The following is a 23,301-nucleotide window of genomic DNA, read 5'->3' on the forward strand; positions in this document are numbered from 1 at the left end:
TCTCTTTTTAATAGGAGCTGCATAGTGGCAACTATCCGTAAATCAGTAAGATGGTAAATATTGTAACCTTGGCAGTAGAGATGCAAGTTATCAATTAATTAATAAGCGGATATTTTTTCTCTCTTGTATCAAGAGGGTCCAACTGTCTGTTTTTCATGATATGGTGAATAAAATTAAAAAATCTTTTTATTTTGATATTTTGTGTCTGATGTGCTAAATACTGATTGAACAAACAAAAATGTGTGGTTTTAAGCATATTCACAAAATATAAAATAGGAACTTATTAGGTTGCTTAATAGAAAAATAGAAGATGAAAAGAATGTGATACCCTTCATTTCCCATGAACAGAGAGACGTTCATACAGACCTATTTCTGTGGTCGTTCTTAAAGGAATGTTAAAACTTCGCTCCATGAAGTGGACAGCCCTCAAAACTAACTGTCCTTATTGGAAATGCTTTTTTCCATCGTGTTATATTTCCTGACTCCGTTTAAGGATGACCAGCGGCGCCTTTTGCTGGATGGCGGCCAAACTACAACACTAACAGAAGATCTCAACAGACATTATTAATGGATTGGAACTCATTTTTATCTAACAAACCATTAATCGACTACTAATCATAAATAGATTAATTGTTTGCATCCCTACTTGGCAATAGTTTATATGAATAACAGAATAATGTGTTCATCTTTCGACTTCAGTGTCAACATCGACTATGATCTTTAAGCAATGGCCTGATGACAACTCTGGATTCTGCATCTCTGTTAGTATTGGCAAGATCTTTAAAAGCAAACTAAATACAGCTAGTTGATTTCAGAACTGCTTTCAATTAGAGATGCTCTGAGAAATCAGCTGCTGTCCAGAATGATTTTATTCTCAGCAGGTCACTATTGGCTATCAGCAAGTCAGAACCTGAAGACCAGTCTGCCCATATCCAACGACATAGTGCAAAAAAAAAAAAGTGTATTCTGTCGATGTGTCATAATCTGTTTCTTGAAGGAGTAATCTTTTTTTAAATCTATTTATAGTTACCTCTGTGCCAACACTTGTTCAGTTTTTATTTTTAGATTTCCTGTAATGCTGAGAGAGAGAGAAAACTGAAACTGATTGTTTTACACAATTTAATTCTTAAATTATATAAAGATTTATAAAACATATTTTGTCATTTGTTGGCTTTAAAGAGAAATCAGGATGCTTTACATGTTGACCTGAAGTCACCTCACAGTCCCTGATGTGGTTTTAACAGTAACCAGATTAGGATGTAATGTAAACATTATAGCCAGTGTTTTGAAAAATGGTTATAGGTTTTCAGAGTGGTTGATTCCCCCCCCCCCTCACCAAGATCTCAAAAAATTCTGAGCATCACTACCTTGTTTATTTTAAAGTCGCTTTTACAGGCTCCTCATAAATCATGAAAAAAATATTTTTGTGTGTGTCTATCCATCAACTCAAATGTTGGACCGTCTCTGGGTGTTAAGAGTACGAGTTGCCCCCTGCTGGTCGTTTTCAATAATGCATATTTTGGTGTTAATTTCTTTTACTTACCTCGAGGGTTTTACAGTGTGTGAGTGTAATCTATTTTATTACAACACTTTTTCCAATTACATCCATTAAATTAGCTTAAGGTTGGCAAAGCACTTTAACTACACCACAGTTGGTGTGCTGTGGTGGCGCAGGGGCAAAGCACAACCCACATATGGAGGCCTTCGTCCTCGACGTGGCCGTCGCAGGTTCGATTCCCGACCTTGCAACCTTTGCCGCATGTCTTCTCTCGCTTCCCACTTTCCTGTCAATTAACTATCAAAAAAAAAGGCCACTAGAGCCAATAAAACCTTTGAAAAAAAACTACACCACAGTCAACATTTAAAGTTGCAGCCATTGTTTTGTTTTTTGTTCCTTTAGAGAATTACAATAATATGGGCTCACATGTGGCTGAAGGGCAATTTGTGGCCAATTTAAAACAAAAACACACACACACAATTAATTTTAGATTGATGAATCTTCTAATGTTTGATGTGTGACTTTTATTTGTTTTCACTGAGTTATTTGGTTTGTAACCTCCTCCTGCCCGTTTGTGTTTTTCTTTCTCTCTCCGTGTTTTCCACCCGTGGGTCCGCCTGGCGGTTTCCAGCCGTCAGAACCAGACGAAGGACCAGGTCCAGCAGGCCCTGGTGTCCCCGGGTCAGCTCCCAGAAGAGGCCGAGTGTCTCACCGTGCCCAAGTACAAGCGAGACCTGGTCCAGAAGCTGAAGATCCTGCGCCAGGAGCTGTCCCAGCAGCAGCCTCAGGCCGGCCACTGTCGCATCGAGGTGTCCCGCGAGGAGATCTTTGAGGTCAGTGCGCCACCTTAAGCCTTCGTGGACTGTAATCGCAAAGTAGAACGTACAGTGCCTTGTAAAAACGGTATTTATTCCCTAGAGGCGTTTCACATTTTGGCACGTGATGACCCGCGAGCTGAATTTTATTGGGCACATACCGTCGTGGAGGGAAAATTGTGGACGGTTTTGAAATTTTTAGAATAAAAATGTGGAGCGTGTTGTTCTTATTTATAACTGCGACATTGCAGCAACATCGCTCAGGTCGTCTGTGTGCAAGACTTCATATTTTGACACCAAAATACTAGAAAAATAGTTTGGCCTCAGTCAGCCTGGTGTTTGTAAACATCAAACTTCAAGTCTTTCCACATATTCTCGATTGAATTTACATCTGGGGTTTGACTGGGTCATTGTGGATGCTATAAAGGCTAACCCGGTAAATTTTGTTATAATCTTAACTGAGAACCATCATTTCGTATTGCCTGTTCAAAGGTCAGCTTTGTGTCGTCCAGGATTTACTAGTTATTAAACATAATTTAAAGGAACTCAGTGTTTCAGCAGTTTTGCCGTTTTCTGGAAGTTTGTTCCAGATTAGTGGAGAATAAAAAACAAACGCTGCTTCTCCATCTTTGGTTCTGCTTCTGGGGATGCAAATTAGACTAGAATCAGAAGACCTGAAGCTTCAGATTTCGTTTTGTAACACAACCCGACTCGATTGCGTTATCTCGACATGTCTGCTTGGTCTTCTTGATGCTGGTCGTTCACCAGCAAACAAAAAAAAAACAAAAAACAAAAAAAAAAACAATGAATTCCTCACAGAACATCTAGACTTGTACTGAGAATAAATGGCACACAGCTGGACTTTTTTACTAATAAGTGGTTTCCAGAGCTGATTGTTTGCACTGGATTTTGCTTAGCAGTATCCGGGTAAATGGGGCTAAATATAAATGCATGCATGACAGCTCGTCATGGTAAGAACATTCATACAGAAGAACATAAGGTATGGATGAATTTCACAGTTATGCGCTTATGCGTGTTGGTAAATCACAAAAAATCCAAACAAAAGTCTGTGGTTGTGACATGACAACATTTGAAAATAGATCCTTAAAAAGTCTTAAAAAGAAGTCTGACATTCACGTATCTCAAATGAAGGCCTTTAAATGTCTTGAAGGCTTTAAAAACATTGGCCTTAAATACATTAATCACAGGTTTTAAATTTTGTTGTGACAGGACTATTTAATGTTGCATTGTATACGTATATATGTCTGTGTGGGGATTTTTTTCTCCTGAGACTTTCCTGTCACTTTGAGTCGCACACAAACATCGTCATTTCTTGCTGTGACTCGTGGAGGCTGAGGCTACCGCTAACTAGCTGCTAGCTTGCTAAATTAGCAAGTGTCTATGCTTGCTAATATAGCAGCAAGCAGATACTCTTGCTGCACATGCTGGTTTGATAAGTTTTTTTTTTTTCAATCCTTCAAGTATATATTTGTATTTTTGAAATATCAGTATCAGCTAGTTAATTCTAGTTTTAGCTAACTATTAACTAGCTAACATTTTTGTGTCTCGAATGAGTAAGTTCAAATTTCTCGGCAGTTATTTTGGACATCGTTTGTTTTCACCACTAGCTTATTTTTTGTTGAGGTTAGAGGTTCATTGTGTGCAAAACAAAAACTTGCTAGAACCCAGAAACTTAACAGAACCCAGAAATTTCACAGTTTTGTTTCTATGCTTATGTTACTGTTCTTTATTCCTTTCAGGTCCAGCAGGTTGTCTCCACAACAGACACTCAGACTCACTGTATTTATTTCAACAAGAGATAAAAACAAATCTTTACACAAACTGTAAAAAGCAGCACAGCTTAACTTGTATACCAATAAAATGTCAGGAGAAATAACTGACAAACTGCACATCTAAAATATTGTTAAAATAATTGTTAGAGTTGATTGTGACACAGCAGGATCCCCCCAACTACCTTACGTTTTATTCAAAGTGGATAGGTCTTTAAAAGTATTAAATTTTACCTCCTGAAACCAGCAGACGCTCTTAAAAAAACTCTGAAATGCAAATACTTTTGAAAATGCTGCTGTCACAGCTTGAACACATGATGAACCTTGTCAATGTTTTTCAGATTTTTTTTTCCCTCGGGAAATCACTAATTCCCCACTCATCGCTAAAAACATTTCTGTCTGTCTGTTGTCTACATAGCTCAAAGAATTGCTCATTCCGTGACTTATTTTAGGTTGTTGTCCTCCTGCTCTCCTCTTTACATTCCCCACAAAAGGTCGAGCGGGAGCGTGTTTCACTCGCTCGACGTTATCTACGATGTGCGAAGGCAGCGCCGCTCCAAATCCAAACCAGACCGCTCGTTTGAGAGGAGCATTCTCTCAGCGGGGGGAGTGTTTTAGTTTTTTTTCTCTCTCCCTCTTTCTCTGCATCTATGAGGTGCAAGGCCTTCACCAGAACAACACCACCTGCAACAGACTGCATGACCCTCATAAAGCATGCGCTGGAATGTGCTGGAACAGTCGAGTCTGTTAATCTCGGCGAAGACATTTTTGTTGGCTGATCTCAATGTTTGACAGGGTTGAGGGCTGTGGGGGCGAGAAGGGGGCGGAGCAAGTCTTAAGGTTCAGAGAGACATAGCTGCATAGCTTCTCCAGACCAAGTTGAGCAGTAAATTCTGCCTCCGTAGGAAACTCTACGTCGGCCGACGTTCACAGCTGTTCCCCCGGTTTATTTTTACGGAGCAGATTTCTCCCACAGCCACCCTTGAGTTTGTCTGCTCCATCCTCAGGGCACGGCAGAGCCTGGCAGAGGAAGAGGCGGCGCTGTTGGAGTCTTATGCTTGTGTTTATTGTAACGGCCTCTAATCCACTCAAGGCGAACCCTCCCGCTAATGCTGTAAGCCGCCTACACGTGTGGCCAACACTGGCGGCGGCGGCGTAGAGCGCTCAGCCTCAGAATAGAGTTGAAAAGATAAAACCGACTCATTGTCGACAATGAAATGTAAGTTTCTTGTTTCTGAGGAGGCTCTGGACCTCCTACTGCTGCTGCAGCTGTTTCAAAAACATGTGGGGTCTCAGTTGTTATGACGCCACCTGTCAATCAGGCCAGTGGGCTCGTCAGCAACAGACCAATCAGCGGTCGTAAGGGGTCTTTACTTTCCCGAAGTATAACTACAACATGTTCGTCCGTATGATTGATTGATTTTATGTAAATGGGACAGTGAGTATTAATGATGAATGTACAATGTACGTAATTATGCTGGATTTAGCAAAATTCTAATTTCCATCCGTAGTCCCACAAAACAAACACATTCACTCAATTTGATACAGAAAAATATGAAAAACGGTAAAAACAAAACAAAAAAAAATACTACATATAATCAGGAAGCTCTTTTTTATTATGTGTTTTCCAGGCATGTATTGTCATTTTATAGCACAATCAAGTAACTGTCACCTTTAGTTGCTATAAAAATGCTGAGTTTATCAAATATGACTGAAAAGAAATGAGGGGCTGAGGAAGCTCAGAGGCTTTAAAGCTGCATGTCCAAGGAGGAGCTTCGTCCTCCAAGGCGGTGCTAGGAACACCAATTCATTTTGCACGGTTGAATGGTTGTGATGGAGAACGAAGGTTTTCTAAAGCTGATCTGTGAATTACAAAAGAAGAGACATCAATGCTGTGGATCTGGTCAGTTAGAAAAGTTGAACTATGAGCCCAATGTGACTGTCGCTTAGAAAGAACAAAAGACATTTTTGTTGATATTTGACTGATCTTGTCTGTGTGCAGGAGTCATATCGGCAGGTGATGAAGATGAGGCCGAAGGACCTGTGGAAGAGGCTGATGGTGAAGTTCAGGGGTGAAGAAGGTCTTGACTATGGAGGAGTGGCCAGGTGAGCATATCCAGTGGTTGCTGTGGGTTTTTTTGTTTTTCCTGTTTCAGCCAAATCATTTTATGGGTCATGTTTCATCACACACTGTATTGCGTAAATACATTATATATATTTACGCATCAAATTTTTACTCGTGTCACAATTTCTACTCTATCCATGTTTTATAAGCAGTTAATGAAACGAATATTTAATAGCAGCTTTTTGGATGTTATTTTGAAAAGGTGCTTTTATTGTGACAAAGCGCCTCATCAGAAGGCGTTTTTATGTTTTTTGAACATATTCCACCTCCTGGTCTGAGCCCTGTGTGCTTCTCTTCGCCTGCAGAGAGTGGCTCTACCTGCTGTCGCATGAGATGCTGAACCCGTACTACGGCCTGTTCCAGTACTCCCGCGACGACATCTACACGCTGCAGATCAACCCGGACTCCGCCGTGAATCCTGTAAGTCGCAGGCTGATGAAAGCAGCAGAAACGGAGGAACCTGGAAACTTTTCCCCTCGATTTGTACCATTTTTCATCCGTAGTCTTCCGCTTAGACCCGGCCCACTTGGGCAAACTCTTCTGGGGGAATCCCATTCGTATCAAGCTCCATTTTCACCGGTTTATTGTGAAGATAAGAGTCGGGACTGTTGTGTCAAAGCAAAGACTGAAAACATGTTTCTGAGAAAGGAACCGTCTTTGTAGACAAAACAAAGAATATCCTGCTGGAAGTATGAAACTTCAATCAACTGCTTTCGATTCAAAGCAGATCAAACACCATCAGAGTTAACACGTTATTTTATCTCTCACATCTTTATCACAAGTTTGCATCAGTCTGTTGAACCAAAGCGTTCCCGTTTAGCTAGAACGAACTTGTAAAACTGCTTCTGCGTCTCTCAGGGTTGGTACGGCCGCTTGAAATTCTTGAATTTCAAAAAGATGTTTTCCAAGGTGTGGATAGCGCTTGATTTCTGTAAAAAGTCCTTGAAAGTGGTTGATATTCTATCTGCACGGTTTTGTAATGAACTCTATGCAGTACGTCAAGGGATTATCTACTTTGTGTTTTGTATACACAATACAGATAATCACGATTTGTTCAGTGTAATGAATATTTCTTATTCCCAATGGCTCAATGAGTTTTTGATCTGTGGTATTGAAATCCTGCATCGCCAATACCGTCGTTTATCGCAATAACTTCTGGAACAATTTATCATCCAGCACAATTTGTTTTCTTGACAGGCTATTTGCATCTTAACATTCTCTGTTATTTTTTGTCTGATTATTTTTCACAAAAAATGACTATGGAGAAAGAACGTAAGAGACTAAATGAAACATTTGTTGATCTTTTGCTCTTTCCAAATCTTATTTTTGTGGATGGATTTTGAATATAGATTTTAAATTGGGGTTTTTTTCCTCAATATTTCGTGGCACTTTTATGATGACGATAAACGTGACGATAAGAACTATTGATTGTTTCTTTTTTAGATAACTTCAGGCACGGCTGTGATCGTGTCACAGCAATAACAAGCCCCAAAACTCAAATACTGCTCTTGGAAAACATTTTCTTTCTAATACGCTACTTTAGCACGCTAGTCACGTAAATATGATGCTTATTGATACTCTCATTGAACAAACAGTGGAGAAGATTCTAAAAATAACAATCCAGACAATATTTACATTATTAATTGGAATTTGTCGTGACAATGTGGTATCTGTATCACGATAAATGATAACCGATACGATAAATTCCCAGCCCTCGTTTCAGACTAATTGTATTGCGGCTAGAGTGTCTTTGTTTCCACCAATGAGCAAAACGGATAAAATAAAGTAAGAAAAAAAAAATATATAAAATGTTTGGAAATGATTGAATTTTTCTGCAGGGTTCGACAGTACGAACCCTGATCAGCTTGTCTAACACCCAGCCTGAATGCTTTTGTTGTTTCCGCCTTGCAGGAGCATTTGTCGTACTTCCACTTCGTAGGACGCATCATGGGGATGGCTGTGTTCCACGGCCACTACATCGATGGCGGCTTCACCCTCCCGTTCTACAAGCAGCTGCTGGGTAAACCCATCACCCTGGACGACATGGAGTCCGTCGACCCCGACCTGCACAACAGCCTGGTTTGGATCCTGTACGTCCAGATTTTTTGGTCACCATTTGTTGTTTTTTTTGTTTGCCGTGCAACGATTTGAAATGCGATTCTGCCGTCAGGGACAACGACATCACGGGTGTGCTGGACCACACCTTCTGCGTGGAGCACAACGCGTACGGCGAGATCATCCAGCACGAGCTCAAACCCAACGGCAAGAGCATCCCCGTCTCCCAGGACAACAAGAAGGAGTATGTCCGCCTCTACGTCAACTGGCGCTTCCTGCGGGGCATCGAGGCGCAGTTCCTGGCGCTGCAGAAGGGCTTCAACGAGGTCATCCCCCAGCACCTGCTCAAGGCCTTCGACGAGAAGGAGCTGGAGGTACGTCGCTCGAGTCCGCCGGCCGCTTTTTTGATTCCGATGCGGTAACCCCTCCGTCTCCACCCCCGCTGCAGCTGATCGTGTGCGGCCTGGGGAAGATTGACATCAACGACTGGAAGTCCAACACGCGGCTGAAACACTGCACGCCGGACACCAGCATCGTCAAGTGGTTCTGGAAGGCCGTGGAGTCGTTCGACGAGGAGCGCCGGGCCCGACTGCTGCAGTTCGTCACCGGATCTTCCAGGGTTCCCCTGCAGGGGTTCAAGGCCCTTCAAGGTAGATAGAGACGTACAGGTGGTTGCTATGGCATCTGGAGAGGTAACCATCGTGGGTTTTCCAGGTCCGGACAGGGATGGAAAAGGAAAATATAATTATGGGGCCATACTTAGAAATTTTCGATTTATTCCCCAGTCCTTTGTCTGTCTGTCTTTTAATTTCTTCTTCTTGTCTTTCTCTTCCTCTCTCTCTCTCTCTTTCTATTTCTCTTTCTTCCTTTCTTGTGTTCCTTCTTCCTTTTTTCTTTCTGTATTTATTTTTTCTTCTGTTCTTTCTTGTGTGCTTTTTTCTTTCTGTTTCTTCCTTTTCCTCCTTTCTTTAATTCTTCCCTTCCTCCTCTTTCTTCCTCTCTTTCTCACTTTTTCTTTTGATTTTTTTCTTCTTTCACTTCTTTCCTTCTTCCTCTTTCTTTAATGTCTCTTTTCTTCTCTCTTCATCTTTCTCTTTCTCTCTTTTATTTTCTTATCTTCTTTTCTTCACATTTAGAGTCTTGCTACTGTTTTCCATAAATTTGTGGTGCATTTTTCTACACTTTATTAAAATTGCTATAAAAAAAGAAGAAACGAGTCTGGAATTTTGACATGGGAAAAACTTTTCACGATGTTTAAATCCCTTCACCTTCATGACGACGCCGGTGTCCTCATGACCCCGTTGGCTAACCTGTCATTGTTTTGAAGGTGGCGGTTAAAGGGTTAATTAGTTTGAATGGAGGAGCTGAAGACGTTCGTCTCTTGCTGTTGCTGATCTCAGTCTCTCTGACACTGAGGAGTGTTTGGCTCCGTTTGTCTCTGGGTTGTTCTGCTCTTGGATGAACCCTCTGTGGTCCAGTGGGTCCATCCAGACAGACGGCTCTGCCCAGACACTGAGCCACCCAGGCATGATGGGTAAAAGATGATCCGCTGGCAGACCTTGGGTAATATGACCGTCTTATCTTGGGCCAAACGTCAGCAAAAAGTCACAAGCTAAACAGATTTCATAAACAGAGTGGAACTTCAGTCATGACGTCAAAGAAAAGGGGATCATCTTGTGTTCGCGTCTCTTCAGTTTTTCACATTTTTCGTTAAATAAAGCCTGTTTGCTTTAGGCTTCATAGATAATTGTGAAGAATATGATGTTAATGCTTCATTTACCAAATCCTGTTGTTGGTTGTATTAATTGTTATGTAAATATTTATATTTCTTAAGATATTCACAGTTTGCATCTAATCTGCTTCATGTAAATGGTGGCATAAATATATCCATTTCTGTCAGATAAACATTCTTGCTTGTGGGCAAACTCAGCTGTTCTTAGTTGAAACTGTTGAAGGTTTAATGTTTGGACCCATATCCACATAATTCAAAGTACCTTTAGCATGTGAAAGGGCGCCATTATGTTGCTTCCAGGCACGTAGATTCATTTTATATCAAGTTACAATGTCACCTTCAGTTGCTGTAAGAAAGTTATGTATATCAAATATGGCTCAAATGAATTTGACTTGTAATGTAATTTAACTCCTTGAAATTGGGCCTCTGTCTCTTTAAGAAGCTCCTGAAACCCAGCCTTCAGGAAGACATCACAACATGGCTCCTCCTCATTAATCCTTTAACAACATTTTACCAACACTGAGAAATAGCTTCTATAACGAGCTCAGCAGATGTGCAGATCCAGAGGTTTTTGCTAATAGGCTAGTCTGAAGGAGCACCTTGAAGGCGGGGTTAGGTCCATCCAGGCGTTTTGCACAGTTGAATGGTTTCAGGAGGTAAAAGGATTTCTCTAACATGAATCAATTCAACACTCCAGGTATGTTTTCCATGAGGGAATAACATCATAACAGGATGTAAAGCTAAAAAGAAGTTAATTTTACATAATACTGTCCCTTTAACTTTACTAATGAGATTAGAAATTACACAGAACAATATCTTCTTATACATATTTGAACTTTTTCCTTGACTTTTTTTCTATGCTGAGCTTATCACACTGATGTCTGATCTGAACTCTGGTCTGAATGTCGTAAATTACATAAATAAACCCAAACCTTTTGAGTTGGTAGTAGGACAACAAACTGAAGAAGTGACTGTTATTAAAATATTTCTCTAAAATGCTTCCCTCTGCAGGCGCTGCAGGACCACGACTCTTCACCATACACCAGATCGATGCCAGCACCAACAACCTGCCCAAAGCCCACACCTGGTGAGGGATCAGCATCCAATCAGCGGGCAGATTGTCACTTTTAGGATTGATTAGAGTCTAACTTAAGAGGGAAGCACAGCAAACTCCACATTGTTGGCACCCTACGTGAAGATGCTAAAGATCTTTTTTATAAATCCCCTTAAATGCAGCAGCATAATTTATTTTTGGTACAATTATTTAATGGTCTTAAAGTGTTTTGCTTGTTATAAAATCATTTGTGCCATACTGTACTGACAAGTAAAATTCTTAGGAAATGAATGTATCTGAAACACTTTTTTATTATTTAAACTTTACATTTTTGATCAGAATTTCCAGTAACTCTTATCAACAGTTTATTATTTTGGGGGAAAAAGCACACCTTGTTGTGTACGGTAGAGGATCTGTGAAGCTGTGGGTCGTTGCTTTTCTAAAATTCATGGCAACCTCGAGTAAATGGCGTCATTACTTTGAAATACCAAGAGATTCTGAACAAAAATTAGGGCCGCCAACATTAATGGATTAATCTAAAAGGGTTTAATGCGTTAATATTACATAACGCAGATTGACTGCATTAGTTATTTTGACTTAAAAGCAGTCTTGTACTGCGGTCAACAATGCAGAGTTGCAAACATGAGTGAAGTCAAAAAGTGGTGAGCTCAGCAGCAACTTTCAGTCTAAATAACAAGCAAACGACGTTTGGATAAAAACCAGGAGGTTTGTACATATTGCAACTATGAATTATCCTTCCACCCAAACACAACCAGATCAGTTAAAGTTTCTAACTTTTGGAACAGAATGACTTCTCTGAATAGTAAAACCTGGAAAACAGAGAATCTTCAGACATGTTTGGTTTGAGACAATGTGCATATTCTCATTTTAGGCTCAGAAAGTTAACCATAGTGAGCTGACAGAGAGTCGGTGTGTGAGTCGCCTTATTTATTTTTTTTTTAACTGAACCACAACACACCAAATTCAGCAGCTCCTCTACGTGTGAAGATTGTCAAAGTCAAGCTAGCATGACCGACCGACCCACTTCTCTCACCCTCACTTTTTTTTTAATTCAAACTTTTTATTTACCTGTGTAATCTGATACCACTGGGTATTGTTATCTGCTTGTAAGAGAGTTGACAATTAATTATATACCACACGTACATTTAAGATTTAGCGCGTTATGTTGACAACTTGACAGCTAAAACCAATGGTAGTGGGTGAACTTTTTTTCATCGAATGTAGGAAAAGGGCATTAAAAAACTGCTGCTGGTAGTTTGTTGTTGAAATCAGTTAATTACCAAGAAAATATGTTTTTGGAAAAGCTTCACTTAAATTTAAAGGTAGACTTTTCAACGTTCCAAAAACAAAAACTGAATTTATTTTGAATTTTACACGTCTTTAATAACGGGAGTGTCAGTAAATGTGGAAGATGCCGTCGCCTTCAAACTACTTTTTACTGACTCTGTTGTCTTTCCTCCAGTTTCAATCGAATCGACATTCCTCCCTACGAAACCTACGACAAATTGTACGACAAGTTGCTCACTGCCATCGAGGAGACGTGCGGCTTCGCCGTGGAGTGAACGGTCGACGCCTGCAGGACTCGGCAACAACCAGAAGCTGCGGGGGGGTTTGACCTCAGCAGACCACCAACTCCAGAGCGAGGCGTTCGGTCCGGGGCGGGGAGGGAAGGATTCATACTCTGACATGTAGCCAAACTAAAAGACGGGAAGAACACCAGAAAAAAGCCTTCTTCCCTTTATATCATTTTATTTTAAATAATTGAAAAGGATATTTCCAGCTGCTAATAACTCTATTTACTAACTTGTGGAACCTTCAGATTTTGCTGGCTCTTTTTTTTTTTCATCTCGGCATTTAAAAACAGACTTTATTCCACGTAGCAATTCATCCTTTTACCCAGCAGAACGTGAGAAAAATCACATTTATAAACGACTGATTTTGTTAGCCGCAAGCAAGGATTTTATTTTTTTTAAATGTTTTTTTACAAGCATTCGACGGTCGCAGGTCACACTAAATCCAGATGCAGATAAACCGAAGCCTCCGAGCGACTGCGCCGGGGCCCGTCGGCGTTACCACGGAGGCGACCTGTGAGCAGAAGAGGAAGGGAAGGTCACATACTGAGCTGCAACCGACTGTTTACAACCTCCTCCAAAGACACACGCGGGGGCCTGTGCACCCTGAAACCCTGATCCGCACATTTCAAGAGCTAGTTGTGTTTGAAAACGAGTAAATGAATGAATTGCCTGAAATGTGATTTTTTATTTTTTTTTATAACATTGGGGATTTGGGGGGGGGGCAAAGGAGAAACAATAAAATTCTATGTAATATATATAATTTATTGCTATTCTTCCAGAAACCCTTTTTCTTTTTTCTTTTTTTCACCGTTTCTGGGGAAAAAAATCTTTGAAATATTGCCCTGTTTTTTTGTTTTTTTACTTTTGTTTGCTTAAATTATGGGAGACAGTTTGTGGAAGCTTCACTGACTTTCATGGAAGTGTATGCTGTGGTTAATGTGGACAGAATCTCTACTACTTACATTGGGAGAAACTCGTCCTAAAGGCAAAAAAAAAAAAAAGTGCCATAATCATTTTTGGAAATCAACAAACTTTTTCCTAAATATTTTGCTGACCCTTTAAAAATCTACCGATTCTTTTCTTGGTTGTCCTAATCATTTCCATCCTGGAGTTTCGTATCGTTTGTAGCTGGACTATATTCATGCAACTGACGGTGATCTTAAACGTATTGAACTGAAGAGCACAGAGTTCGTTATCCGCTTTGTGCCGCCTCCATGTTACACGAAAAGAAGAAACCTCTACTACCTTTCAGCCATGTGGTGCTAAATAGCATTTACTTTTGATATATATATATATCTATATATAGATATATATATAAATATATATTAGCAGACCTGCTCACTGACATACTACTGCTTAAAGTGCACATCACTCTACTCATGCGTATGCCTGTTTTGTGGCCCAGAAGAGCTCTCACTGGCCACATCCTCAGGAGCTGCCATATGTAGTTTGTAATATTTAAAACTAATGCTGGCCATTTGTCTCGACTTTCTCAATGTTGGAAGATTTAAAAAAAAAAAAAAAGTCTTTTGCATTCGTATTTTCACAGCAGACGAATAACATTTTTCATAAGCATTTTTTTTTTGTTTTCTTTTTGCATGTGTCCGTATGTGCTTTGGCTTGAAAGTCGACTGAATGAGATGAACTCAAATGAATTATTCAGTCCTATCTAAGATGGGAATTTGTTCGGTTTATTGTTTTTACGATTGAAATGTAAAATTCTTGAATGTCTTTTTCTTTTCTTTTTTTTTTCTTTTCTCAAAGATGCTGCCTGTTGAGCAATCTCTAAGACCGTGGACTGTTCTTATCATTTGCATACACTTACAAAAAGAAGAAAGAAAAACAAACTTTCAAAAACGTTTGCAAAGTGAAAAAAGTGTCCTCAAATGGTGCTTTGTACAGTAATATGATGATGTTCATATATGTGGATCAAACAAAGTGTAATTTATCTTTAACTTAAGTAGAATTTCGTTGGTTGTGTTTTAATTACGATCTGCAAAGAGGAATTGCACACAAACAAGATGAGGTTGCTGTGAGTAAAAAAAAAAAATGTCCAGTGCACAAGCTGATCCCAGCTGCTTTCATGGCAAAGCAAAGCCGCTTTTTATATAAAAAAAAAAAAGGTCAAAATTAATGAGATTTTTTTTCTTCTTCCCCAAACAGCATGATCCACTAGCAGGACTATACTTCTCATAGCCGACTGATGCAATTTTATGTATGTTAACACTATCATTTTGTAAGAGTATCTTATTTTTGTGTGTAATTAGTTTGAATTAAACTTGCCTTTGTCTAACAATGTAAGGCCTTGTACAACAACACGTCCTGAGTTTTCTTGGGCTACGTCCATAAGAGGAACGCGTAAACGCTTGATTGGCTTAGCAAAGGTTGTAAGTGGTTACACTTTCAAATGTAAAGAAGCGGAGTGGTCCAATCTACCACTGGTACTCACAGATACCAGACGGCTGAAAAGGAGCAGGATTGTTTTTGGAGGGGGGGGAGGGAGGTGTTGATTACGGCCTCTTTGTTTCATCAATGTGAATCGTGCCTTCAAGAAAATGGATACTGACCAAAGTATCAGTTTTATGCTCATCGTGGTTTATGATCTAATGCATTTTTTTTCTATGTGAAATGTGTTGCATAAAGCGAAACACTGACTTTATGGAGTCAAAATGGAATGCAGGGGAATTTTTAAGGGTTATTTAATCTGGTTGGGCGTTTGTTTTGTAAATTGATCCATTTTATTAAAATTTTGTGATTGGAAAGAGTGCTGTATAATTGTGAAGTAGACGTTTAGGACATTTTTATCCCAACTATTGTTTGGTGACAAACTTCAATCAGCTAATATTCTTTAATTTTGACTTTATTGGTTAATTAATTAGGTGACTTCTGAAAACAATGTATTGTACTTTTATTTTACTTAGGGATATCTGAGGAAAAGAAGCCAGAAACAAATACGCACCACACTTTTCAGATTTGCATAAAAAGTACCACAATGTATTTATTTTGTTTTTACACCACGTACATACTTTCTGGAGATCAGGTAAAATAATAATAAAAACAGGTAATAAGAAAAAGCCAGGATTAGCAATAAAAGGCACGGACACATGTCAGAGGTTTCACTAAAACAAAATACAACATTTCTGAAATTATTATGAAACGTTAATATTTTTCTTCGAATCAAAATATTGCAAAGTTTAAATATATAAATATATATAAAAAACTGGGTTGGTCCTGATTGCGTCATTTACTGTAATATGCGTAGGCATCGGAAGTAGACCGTATTACCCCTTTTTCTGTCTGGTACATATTCTTCCGCCAACATTCGTTGCAGTGAAGCCATAAAGTTAACCATATATAATATTCAACAAACGAATATTTATAAAAATTGCTTTGTTGTTTTCGCCAAGCTTTTCAATTACAGTAGATCTGAATTATATTCGCTGACATTTTGCGTATACACCGTTCTCTTTGTGTGTGTGGTTGTGAGACACGCTCTTGTCTTCCCTTGTATGAATGTTAAAAGTGCAACGACACCAGTGAATAAAGACTGTAAGTCGATTTCACGGTGAAAGTCATACAAAAGTCAGTTTTCTTTGTTCTTTTCGCGTTTTAGGAAACGCTGGGATCGAAACTGGTGCGGCGGATGAATCCGTCGGAAGTGAGACTTTCTGGACCATATATAAACCGGGCCTCATTTCGAGGTAACCGGCATTTCAGCACCACTGCCGGCCCTGTTTTCTATCTGACGCCGAGGCCGCTTTGTATTTATATACTTTTTTTTAATTCGTACGTTTTGTTCACAATATGCCTGGATATTCAGACAGAGACCGCGGCAGAGATAGAGACAGAGGGTAAGTCCGTTATTTGTTTTGTACTTATTGTTTGAAGATTTTCACTGTCGCGTGACATGGCTGACGACACTTAAGATTAATTTTAAAAAGTGTTGCTGGGGTCTACTACACTTCCCGAAGTCACCACATTTACCACACAAAGGTAGTTTAGGTGTTTTTATCGGTAGAACGTCAATGTTTTGAGTCTTTCTTGGCTTCATTTAGCCTGAGGCCTTGTTTGGCCTCGTGCCCCGGCGCAGCTGCGTTTCGCTAGCTAGAGGCTAACTTTTGCTCAACCGGCACCAAGGCTAGCCACTACTGTGAGCTCTTAAAAAGTAAACCCAACATCATGGAAAACGTTTTAATGGTTTCTGATGTTTATTTAGTATTCGGGTTGGCGTTATGCCCGGTATTTATTTGTGGCGAAGATACGGTTATGGAACACTGCTAATATGACGCTAACTTGGCTAGTCGGCTTCTCGCCATGTGGCGGCGTTGGAAAGCGGACACAAAATGCCGGCACTGCTCTTTTTTTTTCCCCTCTTGTTCCTTTCTTTCCAATTGTTCTCATCTGGTTGGAAGGACTCGTACGCAATAGTTTCCTCGACCCAATCCGATTAACTTTTTAAGTACGCCAATAAAAAAAGTCTAATGACTTCTGTCTCTACAAATGGCTTTAACTTTTCCAATAAGACGAAGATTAGGTATTTGGTTTGAAACTATTGAACTACGTGTTGCCACCATTTTAGTAATGCAATAATAATAAAACAGGGTGTACCTCTCTTATTTTTGAGTTCTTCAACCATATTCAAGTGTTTTCCCTCACATTGTCATGATTTTTTATCTTTTCCCCGTTTGGTATAGCAACAAAGGACTCTGACATCAAAAAGACCTTTACAGTCAAGTTTTTATTAAAAAGCTTAATTTTGAGGAGTTTTCCTTATTCTAATGGTTTCATGATTTTTTTTCAGTCAGAACATCTTGTTCTTCCTGATATTTTTAACACTTACAATATGGGATTTGGTTTAAAAAGCTCATGCATTAAAGCAAGACAATTGTGGTACAAAGCCACTTAAAAATACTTTTAAGATCAATTTGTAATACTGCACTCATCACAAACACAGTTTAGTTGGATCAAGAGTACTTTTAATTGGAACTAAAATAATTTAAATCTTGGAAGTCGACAGTGATTCTCAATGCTAAGTTATGTGTTTTTTGCCCAACAGCTATGGCGGTGGTCCACCCCGATTCGGTGGCAGCCGGAGTGGAGGTGGAGGTGGAGGAAAGTTTGGCAATCCAGGTGAGCGATTGAGGAAGAAACACTGGAACCTGGATGAGCTCCCAAAGTTTGAGAAAAACTTCTATCAGCAGCATCCCGATGTCGCCCATAGATCACTGGTATGTATAGGTTATGGAGCAGCAATAGACGAAGGTTTCTGTGTATATGTTGGTGCTTTATGATCATTTCTGACCACTGAACTCTTTGTTTTAATTTGCAGCAAGAAGCTGAGCAATACAGAAGGTCCAAAACTATAACAGTGAAGGGGAGGGACTGCCCAAATCCCATAACTCAGTTCCATGAAGCAAGCTTTCCCTGTAAGTTTGTAAGAAAAAGGTACCAAAAAACTCTTAAGTAGAAAATGGATGTCATTGAACAGTTTTCCATATTTTACTTGTTTAGCTTATGTGATGGAGGTCATCAATAAAATGAACTGGACTGAACCAACACCTATCCAGGCCCAGGGTTGGCCTTTGGCTCTCAGTGGCATGGACATGGTTGGCATTGCACAGACTGGCTCTGGCAAGACACTTTCTGTAAGTTGCATGCTTTCTTTGGCCCACGGCATAATTTTAAGCAGCTAAACTGCAGTATGTAGTGTTGCCAATCAAACTGTTGCTTTCCTTTGCAGTATCTTCTGCCTGCAATCGTGCACATTAATCACCAGCCTTTCTTGGAACGTGGGGACGGTCCAATTGTAAGTTAAGACTTTAAAGTGGTGTCGTTTTGTCAAGACATGCATGTATTAACCAGAGTTAAATTAAATTTGTTGCTTTTTCTTCCTGGCAGTGTCTGGTGTTGGCCCCCACTCGTGAGCTGGCCCAGCAGGTGCAACAGGTGGCTGCTGAATATGGCAGAGCTTCTCGTCTGAAGTCCACCTGCATCTACGGAGGCGCACCAAAAGGGCCTCAGCTCCGTGATTTGGAAAGAGGTACAGTTCTAGTGTCTGTGTTCAGAACTATGCATGGAACGTGTTTCAAAGAGTTTGCCTCTTATGGTGTGTTTCTAATGGGTTTTAGGTGTGGAGATTTGCATCGCCACTCCAGGCAGGCTCATTGACTTCCTTGAAGCAGGAAAAACGAACCTTCGCAGATGCACTTATCTGGTGCTGGATGAGGCAGACAGAATGCTGGACATGGGGTTTGAGCCACAGATCAGGAAGATTGTTGACCAAATCAGGGTATGAATTGTTTATTCAAGCCTTTACTGCAGAAGCTGTTGATTGGCCGATGTGTTGTATTTGGCTGACTGTTGAATTGTTGTTGCAGCCTGACAGGCAGACTCTGATGTGGAGTGCTACTTGGCCTAAAGAGGTTCGCCAACTGGCAGAAGACTTTCTGAAAGAGTATGTTCAGATCAACATTGGTGCACTGCAGCTTAGTGCTAACCATAACATCCTGCAGATTGTGGATGTCTGCAATGATGGAGAAAAAGAGAATAAGTATGTACTTGTGACTCAAACTGCAAATTGTGCACACAGTGCGTTTCAAGAATTTTGAACTTGATGTGAATTTTCTTTCAGGCTAATCCGTCTGCTTGAGGAAATCATGAGTGAGAAGGAGAACAAGACCATCATTTTTGTTGAGACAAAAAGGCGGTGTGATGACCTCACTCGACGAATGAGAAGAGATGGGTGGCCAGCTATGGGAATCCATGGTGACAAAAGCCAGCAGGAAAGGGACTGGGTTCTTAATGGTATTTATCTGTTCTTATGTTGTAATTTTATATTTCATTTTAAGAAATATGCCAGTCTAATTCTCAGTCTTTGATATTCTTTAGAGTTCAAATTTGGCAAAGCCCCCATACTGATTGCCACTGATGTTGCGTCCAGAGGCCTAGGTCTGTATCCTCTAAACTTCGCCCTTTCATACGTTTAAAGCATTTCTAAAAGAAAGTGTTTGCTTTCTTTAACACTTCTGCTTCTTTCTGAGTTTCTCCCCTGACCTGAAGGAGCAGTCTGTGTGGCAGGGCCTTGGCATGACAAGCCCAGGTATCCAGAGGGGGAAGGAGGATTCTTGGAGGTGTCCAGACTGGCGAGGCACGGGTCTCCCAGTCATGCAGATGTACAGAGGTGACCAGGCCCAAACGAAGCATAATGTGCTGGCCTGCCTAAAAATGGGGGAGAGTTGAGGGCTGGCCAGAGTTCCTCCCCCATGTTTGTTTTTTCTGGCCATGGTTTGGACTGCTTCACACACCCAGGTCTAACTGTCCCAGCTAAAAGCCAAGCTACACTGCCTCCTTTTTGTCTTGCATGTACTTTTGGATTCTGCATTGCAAGTCATTTGAGACAATTAAGCTGTTCTAGCGAGACATTTGAAGCATGGCTAATGATGCAGTTCCATAAACCTCAGTCTGAAGAGCAGTCCGATCTTACCTTCACCTCTGTAATGACATGGCTACTGGCGCTTTTGGTGACAGTGGGACATGGTAGTTGGACACGGTTGGACAAAATCCAAGCTCACATTCCTCCCTCGCCTGCGTTTCAAAGTCATGTCGAGACCTGCCAACGAGAGACATTATGGTCAAGTGAACGCTCGGTATGGAAAAAGATGGCATGCTGAGAAGGGGTTGACCTGTAGGCTTCTTTCCAAGGGGGTCTGGTCTACAGGTTAACTGCAAAGTTTCAATTCAGTAGCCAGCAAGGAGCTATGAGGGTGGGAGGGTTTTTTGGGGAATTTTTTTCTAAGAGGAAGTAGAGTTTTATAGAAACCTTTTTAAGAGACTGTGGGGGTTGTTCTGCAATGGGAATGGATTATTGAATGCATACTCCTGAAAGGTAAGAGTTTTGCTCAAAGTATGAGAAGCAAATGGAGTGTGCATCATTTTCTTTTCCCACCGTAGTCTCCCTATCTACAGTTAATGCTAGTCTTTTCCGCCTCTTTGATCCAATGATGAGACTAATTTTCTTTTTTTTTGATCTGGTTGTTGTGTTGGCTCTGGCACACACAATGTGTTGCCTTTCCTTCTGCCACACTGCAACGTCTTACAGATGTGGAAGACGTGAAATTTGTCATCAACTATGACTACCCTAACAACTCTGAGGACTATATCCACCGCATTGGCAGAACGGCTCGTAGCCAAAAGACGGGCACGGCCTATACCTTCTTCACTCCCAACAACATGAGGCAGGCCGGGGACCTCGTCTCTGTGCTGCGCGAGGCCAACCAGGCAATTAACCCAAAGCTCCTCCAGATGGCAGAAGAAAGAGGAGGTAAATCTAATTGGTGAGACGCAAAAACTGTGCCGTAAAAGGCAGTTACTTTTCTTCCGCCGTTTGTTTCTGGGCCGGATTAAATATCAAGCTGGTTTAAAAGGTAGTTGAGTCGAATTAAAAATTGTTTTCTTTACCTTCCAGGTCGTTCAAGGGGCGGCAGAGGTGGTGACTACGACCGTCGAGATAGGTATTCCTCTGGAAGGCGTGATTATGGCGGCGGTAGGGATAGAGATAATAATAGAGGATATAACAACGGACCAAACAAGAGCTATGGCGCAGGTTCTCAGAATGGAGGCTATGGAGGCAGCAATGGTTACGGTGGAGGGAACTACAACACCAATGGACAGTCAAACTTTGGCACCAATCAAGCAGGAGCTTTTGTTGCCCAAAACAACTTCCAGGCCCAACAGTTTGTTCCCAATAAGCTCATTGCACAAAATGGCACAAGCCATCCTCAGTACCAGTTTCCTCAGGCCCAGGTGCCTCCTCAGCATCCACCCCAACCTCAGCATCCACCCCAACAACTTGGCCCTCAACAGCATCCTCCACCGCCTCTGGTGCCGTACCCCATGCCTCCACAGTTCGCTCAGTAAATGCCCCACATACTTGAAAGAGGTAATTTATTGTATTTTGTCTTTTAAGTTCTATACCCAATTTGAAATTTTTGTATTTACACAACAGGGTTCTGTCAACCTATGAAGCCTTTTAAGATCTGCAGTGCAGCAATAGTTTTGGTTGCACATTTGGTTTTCCTGTATTTAATTTGTTACATTCCTCAGAAATATTTAGTTTGTTTTGTACCAGAAAATTACAAGTGTATTGGTTTCCATGTGTAGCATTCAGTGGTCAGCTCTTACATTGAAAGTGCACTGCATGATCTTTGAAATAAAACCATACAAAATATTGTTTTTGGGTTTGTTTTTCCTGTTTTTGCTCAACTTATGTACTACCTTTACTGTCCAGCAGGTGTCATACTTTCCAAGATTAATAATAAACTGGGCTTTAGATGGGATTTTAGTGGTAGATGACAAGTTTATTTAGAATTTGGGGAGGATAAAGCACCCCAAGGTTGAGTGGGAAAATTTGATACAGAGGTCTTAAATTTAAAAATACTTTTATTAATCCTAAAGGGAAATTATCGGTAAATGTCTCACTAATTCAGATTCTTCAGTTATTGTAGTGAGTTGTTTGCATAATCATCTCCAGGATACTTTCACTCCAGTCGTCTCAGAACCAGTATTATCGGACTGTTGTGCCTTTTTAGGTCCCTAAAGCAAAATGAGTTTGTGGCAAGAAAAATACTATATCCCACATCGGTGTACTTGGATAAAAGAAACTAGAGATGACTCCATCAGATTGGGACTTAAGGAGGCTCTGAAGATCTGAGACCACAGTGTCAGGCCATTACAGTAACATTAAAATAAAACGGACTTAAAATCAAGGGCCCCCTGTTCAAGCCAGCATAAGTCCAGGCCTGTCTGAAGTTTGCCAGTGATCAAGAGGAAGACTGAGACCATAATGGAACATTTTGGTATAAACACTCACTGAAGGACTAGAACACTCCAACTGTGACGCATGAAACTTGTATGAGAATACTGTTCTGTAAAGGAGATGGGATGACTACTGTCTTGAGTGGATTTAGGGAGCATGTAGAGATTTTGGGCAACGTCCTGTCAAGGGCATTGAAAATGGGTTGATTCTGGGCCTTCCAGCACAATGGTGACCTGAAACACTCATACAGGGAAACTAAGGAGTGGCTAAGAAGCATGTCAAGGGTTTAGAGTGGCCTAGCCAGTCTCCAGACTTGAACTGTAGAAAATCTTGAGATCTATGTTGACATTTTGTGTTGCCCTGAAACCTGAAAGATCAGGAGTGGGGGAAAAAAACCCTGCTGCAGTGTTTGAAAACTTGGTCAAGAACTACAGGAAACATCTTTCTTTTAACAATTTATTTTCTGAATGTTTGACCAAAATTTGATCAATACATTTTGCAATTGTGATGTTTCCATTAAATAAAAAATTAAAATCTCACATAATTAAAAGTCATAGTAAGTTGTTAAAAAAAACACTATCTTCCTACCACTTCTTCCTTATCGTCTTCTTCGTAGTTTTCGCCAATGGCAACGTCCGGTTGTTGGTCACATGACTGTACGTCACCACTACTAGTGGCATATAGGCTATTGCAATTTTACGAAAGACAAATTTTGACACAGAAAACCCACCCAAAGCTTTTTTAAAAAAAAGATTGGAAAAACTTTTTTGTCGTGTTTTTATTTAGCAAATTTTTGTTTGTACTTCCTATTACGTGTTCAATC

At 40.4% G+C, this 23,301-nt stretch overlaps 2 protein-coding genes across 3 annotated transcripts in view; both read left to right on the top strand.

The window, feature by feature from the left end:
* Positions 1–14,982, top strand: part of smurf2 (SMAD specific E3 ubiquitin protein ligase 2) — a 61,327-nt gene extending 46,345 nt beyond the window's left edge. The window contains exons 12-19 of the mRNA XM_017306382.2: positions 2,130–2,331; positions 6,106–6,209; positions 6,534–6,648; positions 8,140–8,318; positions 8,399–8,657; positions 8,732–8,933; positions 11,027–11,102; positions 12,553–14,982. Coding sequence (XP_017161871.1) covers positions 2,130–2,331; positions 6,106–6,209; positions 6,534–6,648; positions 8,140–8,318; positions 8,399–8,657; positions 8,732–8,933; positions 11,027–11,102; positions 12,553–12,652 — 1,237 coding nt within the window. The 3' untranslated portion in view covers positions 12,653–14,982. The remainder of the gene's footprint in view (positions 1–2,129; positions 2,332–6,105; positions 6,210–6,533; positions 6,649–8,139; positions 8,319–8,398; positions 8,658–8,731; positions 8,934–11,026; positions 11,103–12,552) is intronic.
* A 1,371-nt stretch (positions 14,983–16,353) lies between these two features.
* On the top strand, positions 16,354–21,893 carry ddx5 (DEAD (Asp-Glu-Ala-Asp) box helicase 5). Of its 2 annotated transcripts, none has more exons than XM_008415462.2 (12): positions 16,354–16,515; positions 17,721–17,892; positions 17,994–18,090; positions 18,176–18,309; positions 18,405–18,470; positions 18,563–18,704; positions 18,793–18,953; positions 19,042–19,214; positions 19,296–19,468; positions 19,553–19,612; positions 20,763–20,997; positions 21,129–21,893. In XM_008415462.2, the coding sequence occupies exons 1-12, from the start codon at positions 16,469–16,471 to the stop codon at positions 21,154–21,156; spliced, it is 1,488 nt and encodes a 495-aa protein (XP_008413684.1). In that variant the 5' UTR covers positions 16,354–16,468; the 3' UTR covers positions 21,157–21,893. The 2 variants fall into 2 exon arrangements, with proteins under 2 accessions (XP_008413684.1, XP_008413683.2); XM_008415461.3 differs by having other exon boundaries at positions 16,355–16,515; positions 20,763–20,984.
* Positions 21,894–23,301: the final 1,408 nt, after the last annotated feature.

This window comes from Poecilia reticulata, chromosome 8 (assembly GCF_904066995.2).
Source record: "Poecilia reticulata chromosome 8, P_reticulata-male-v2, whole genome shotgun sequence".
NCBI lineage: Eukaryota > Metazoa > Chordata > Actinopteri > Cyprinodontiformes > Poeciliidae > Poecilia > Poecilia reticulata.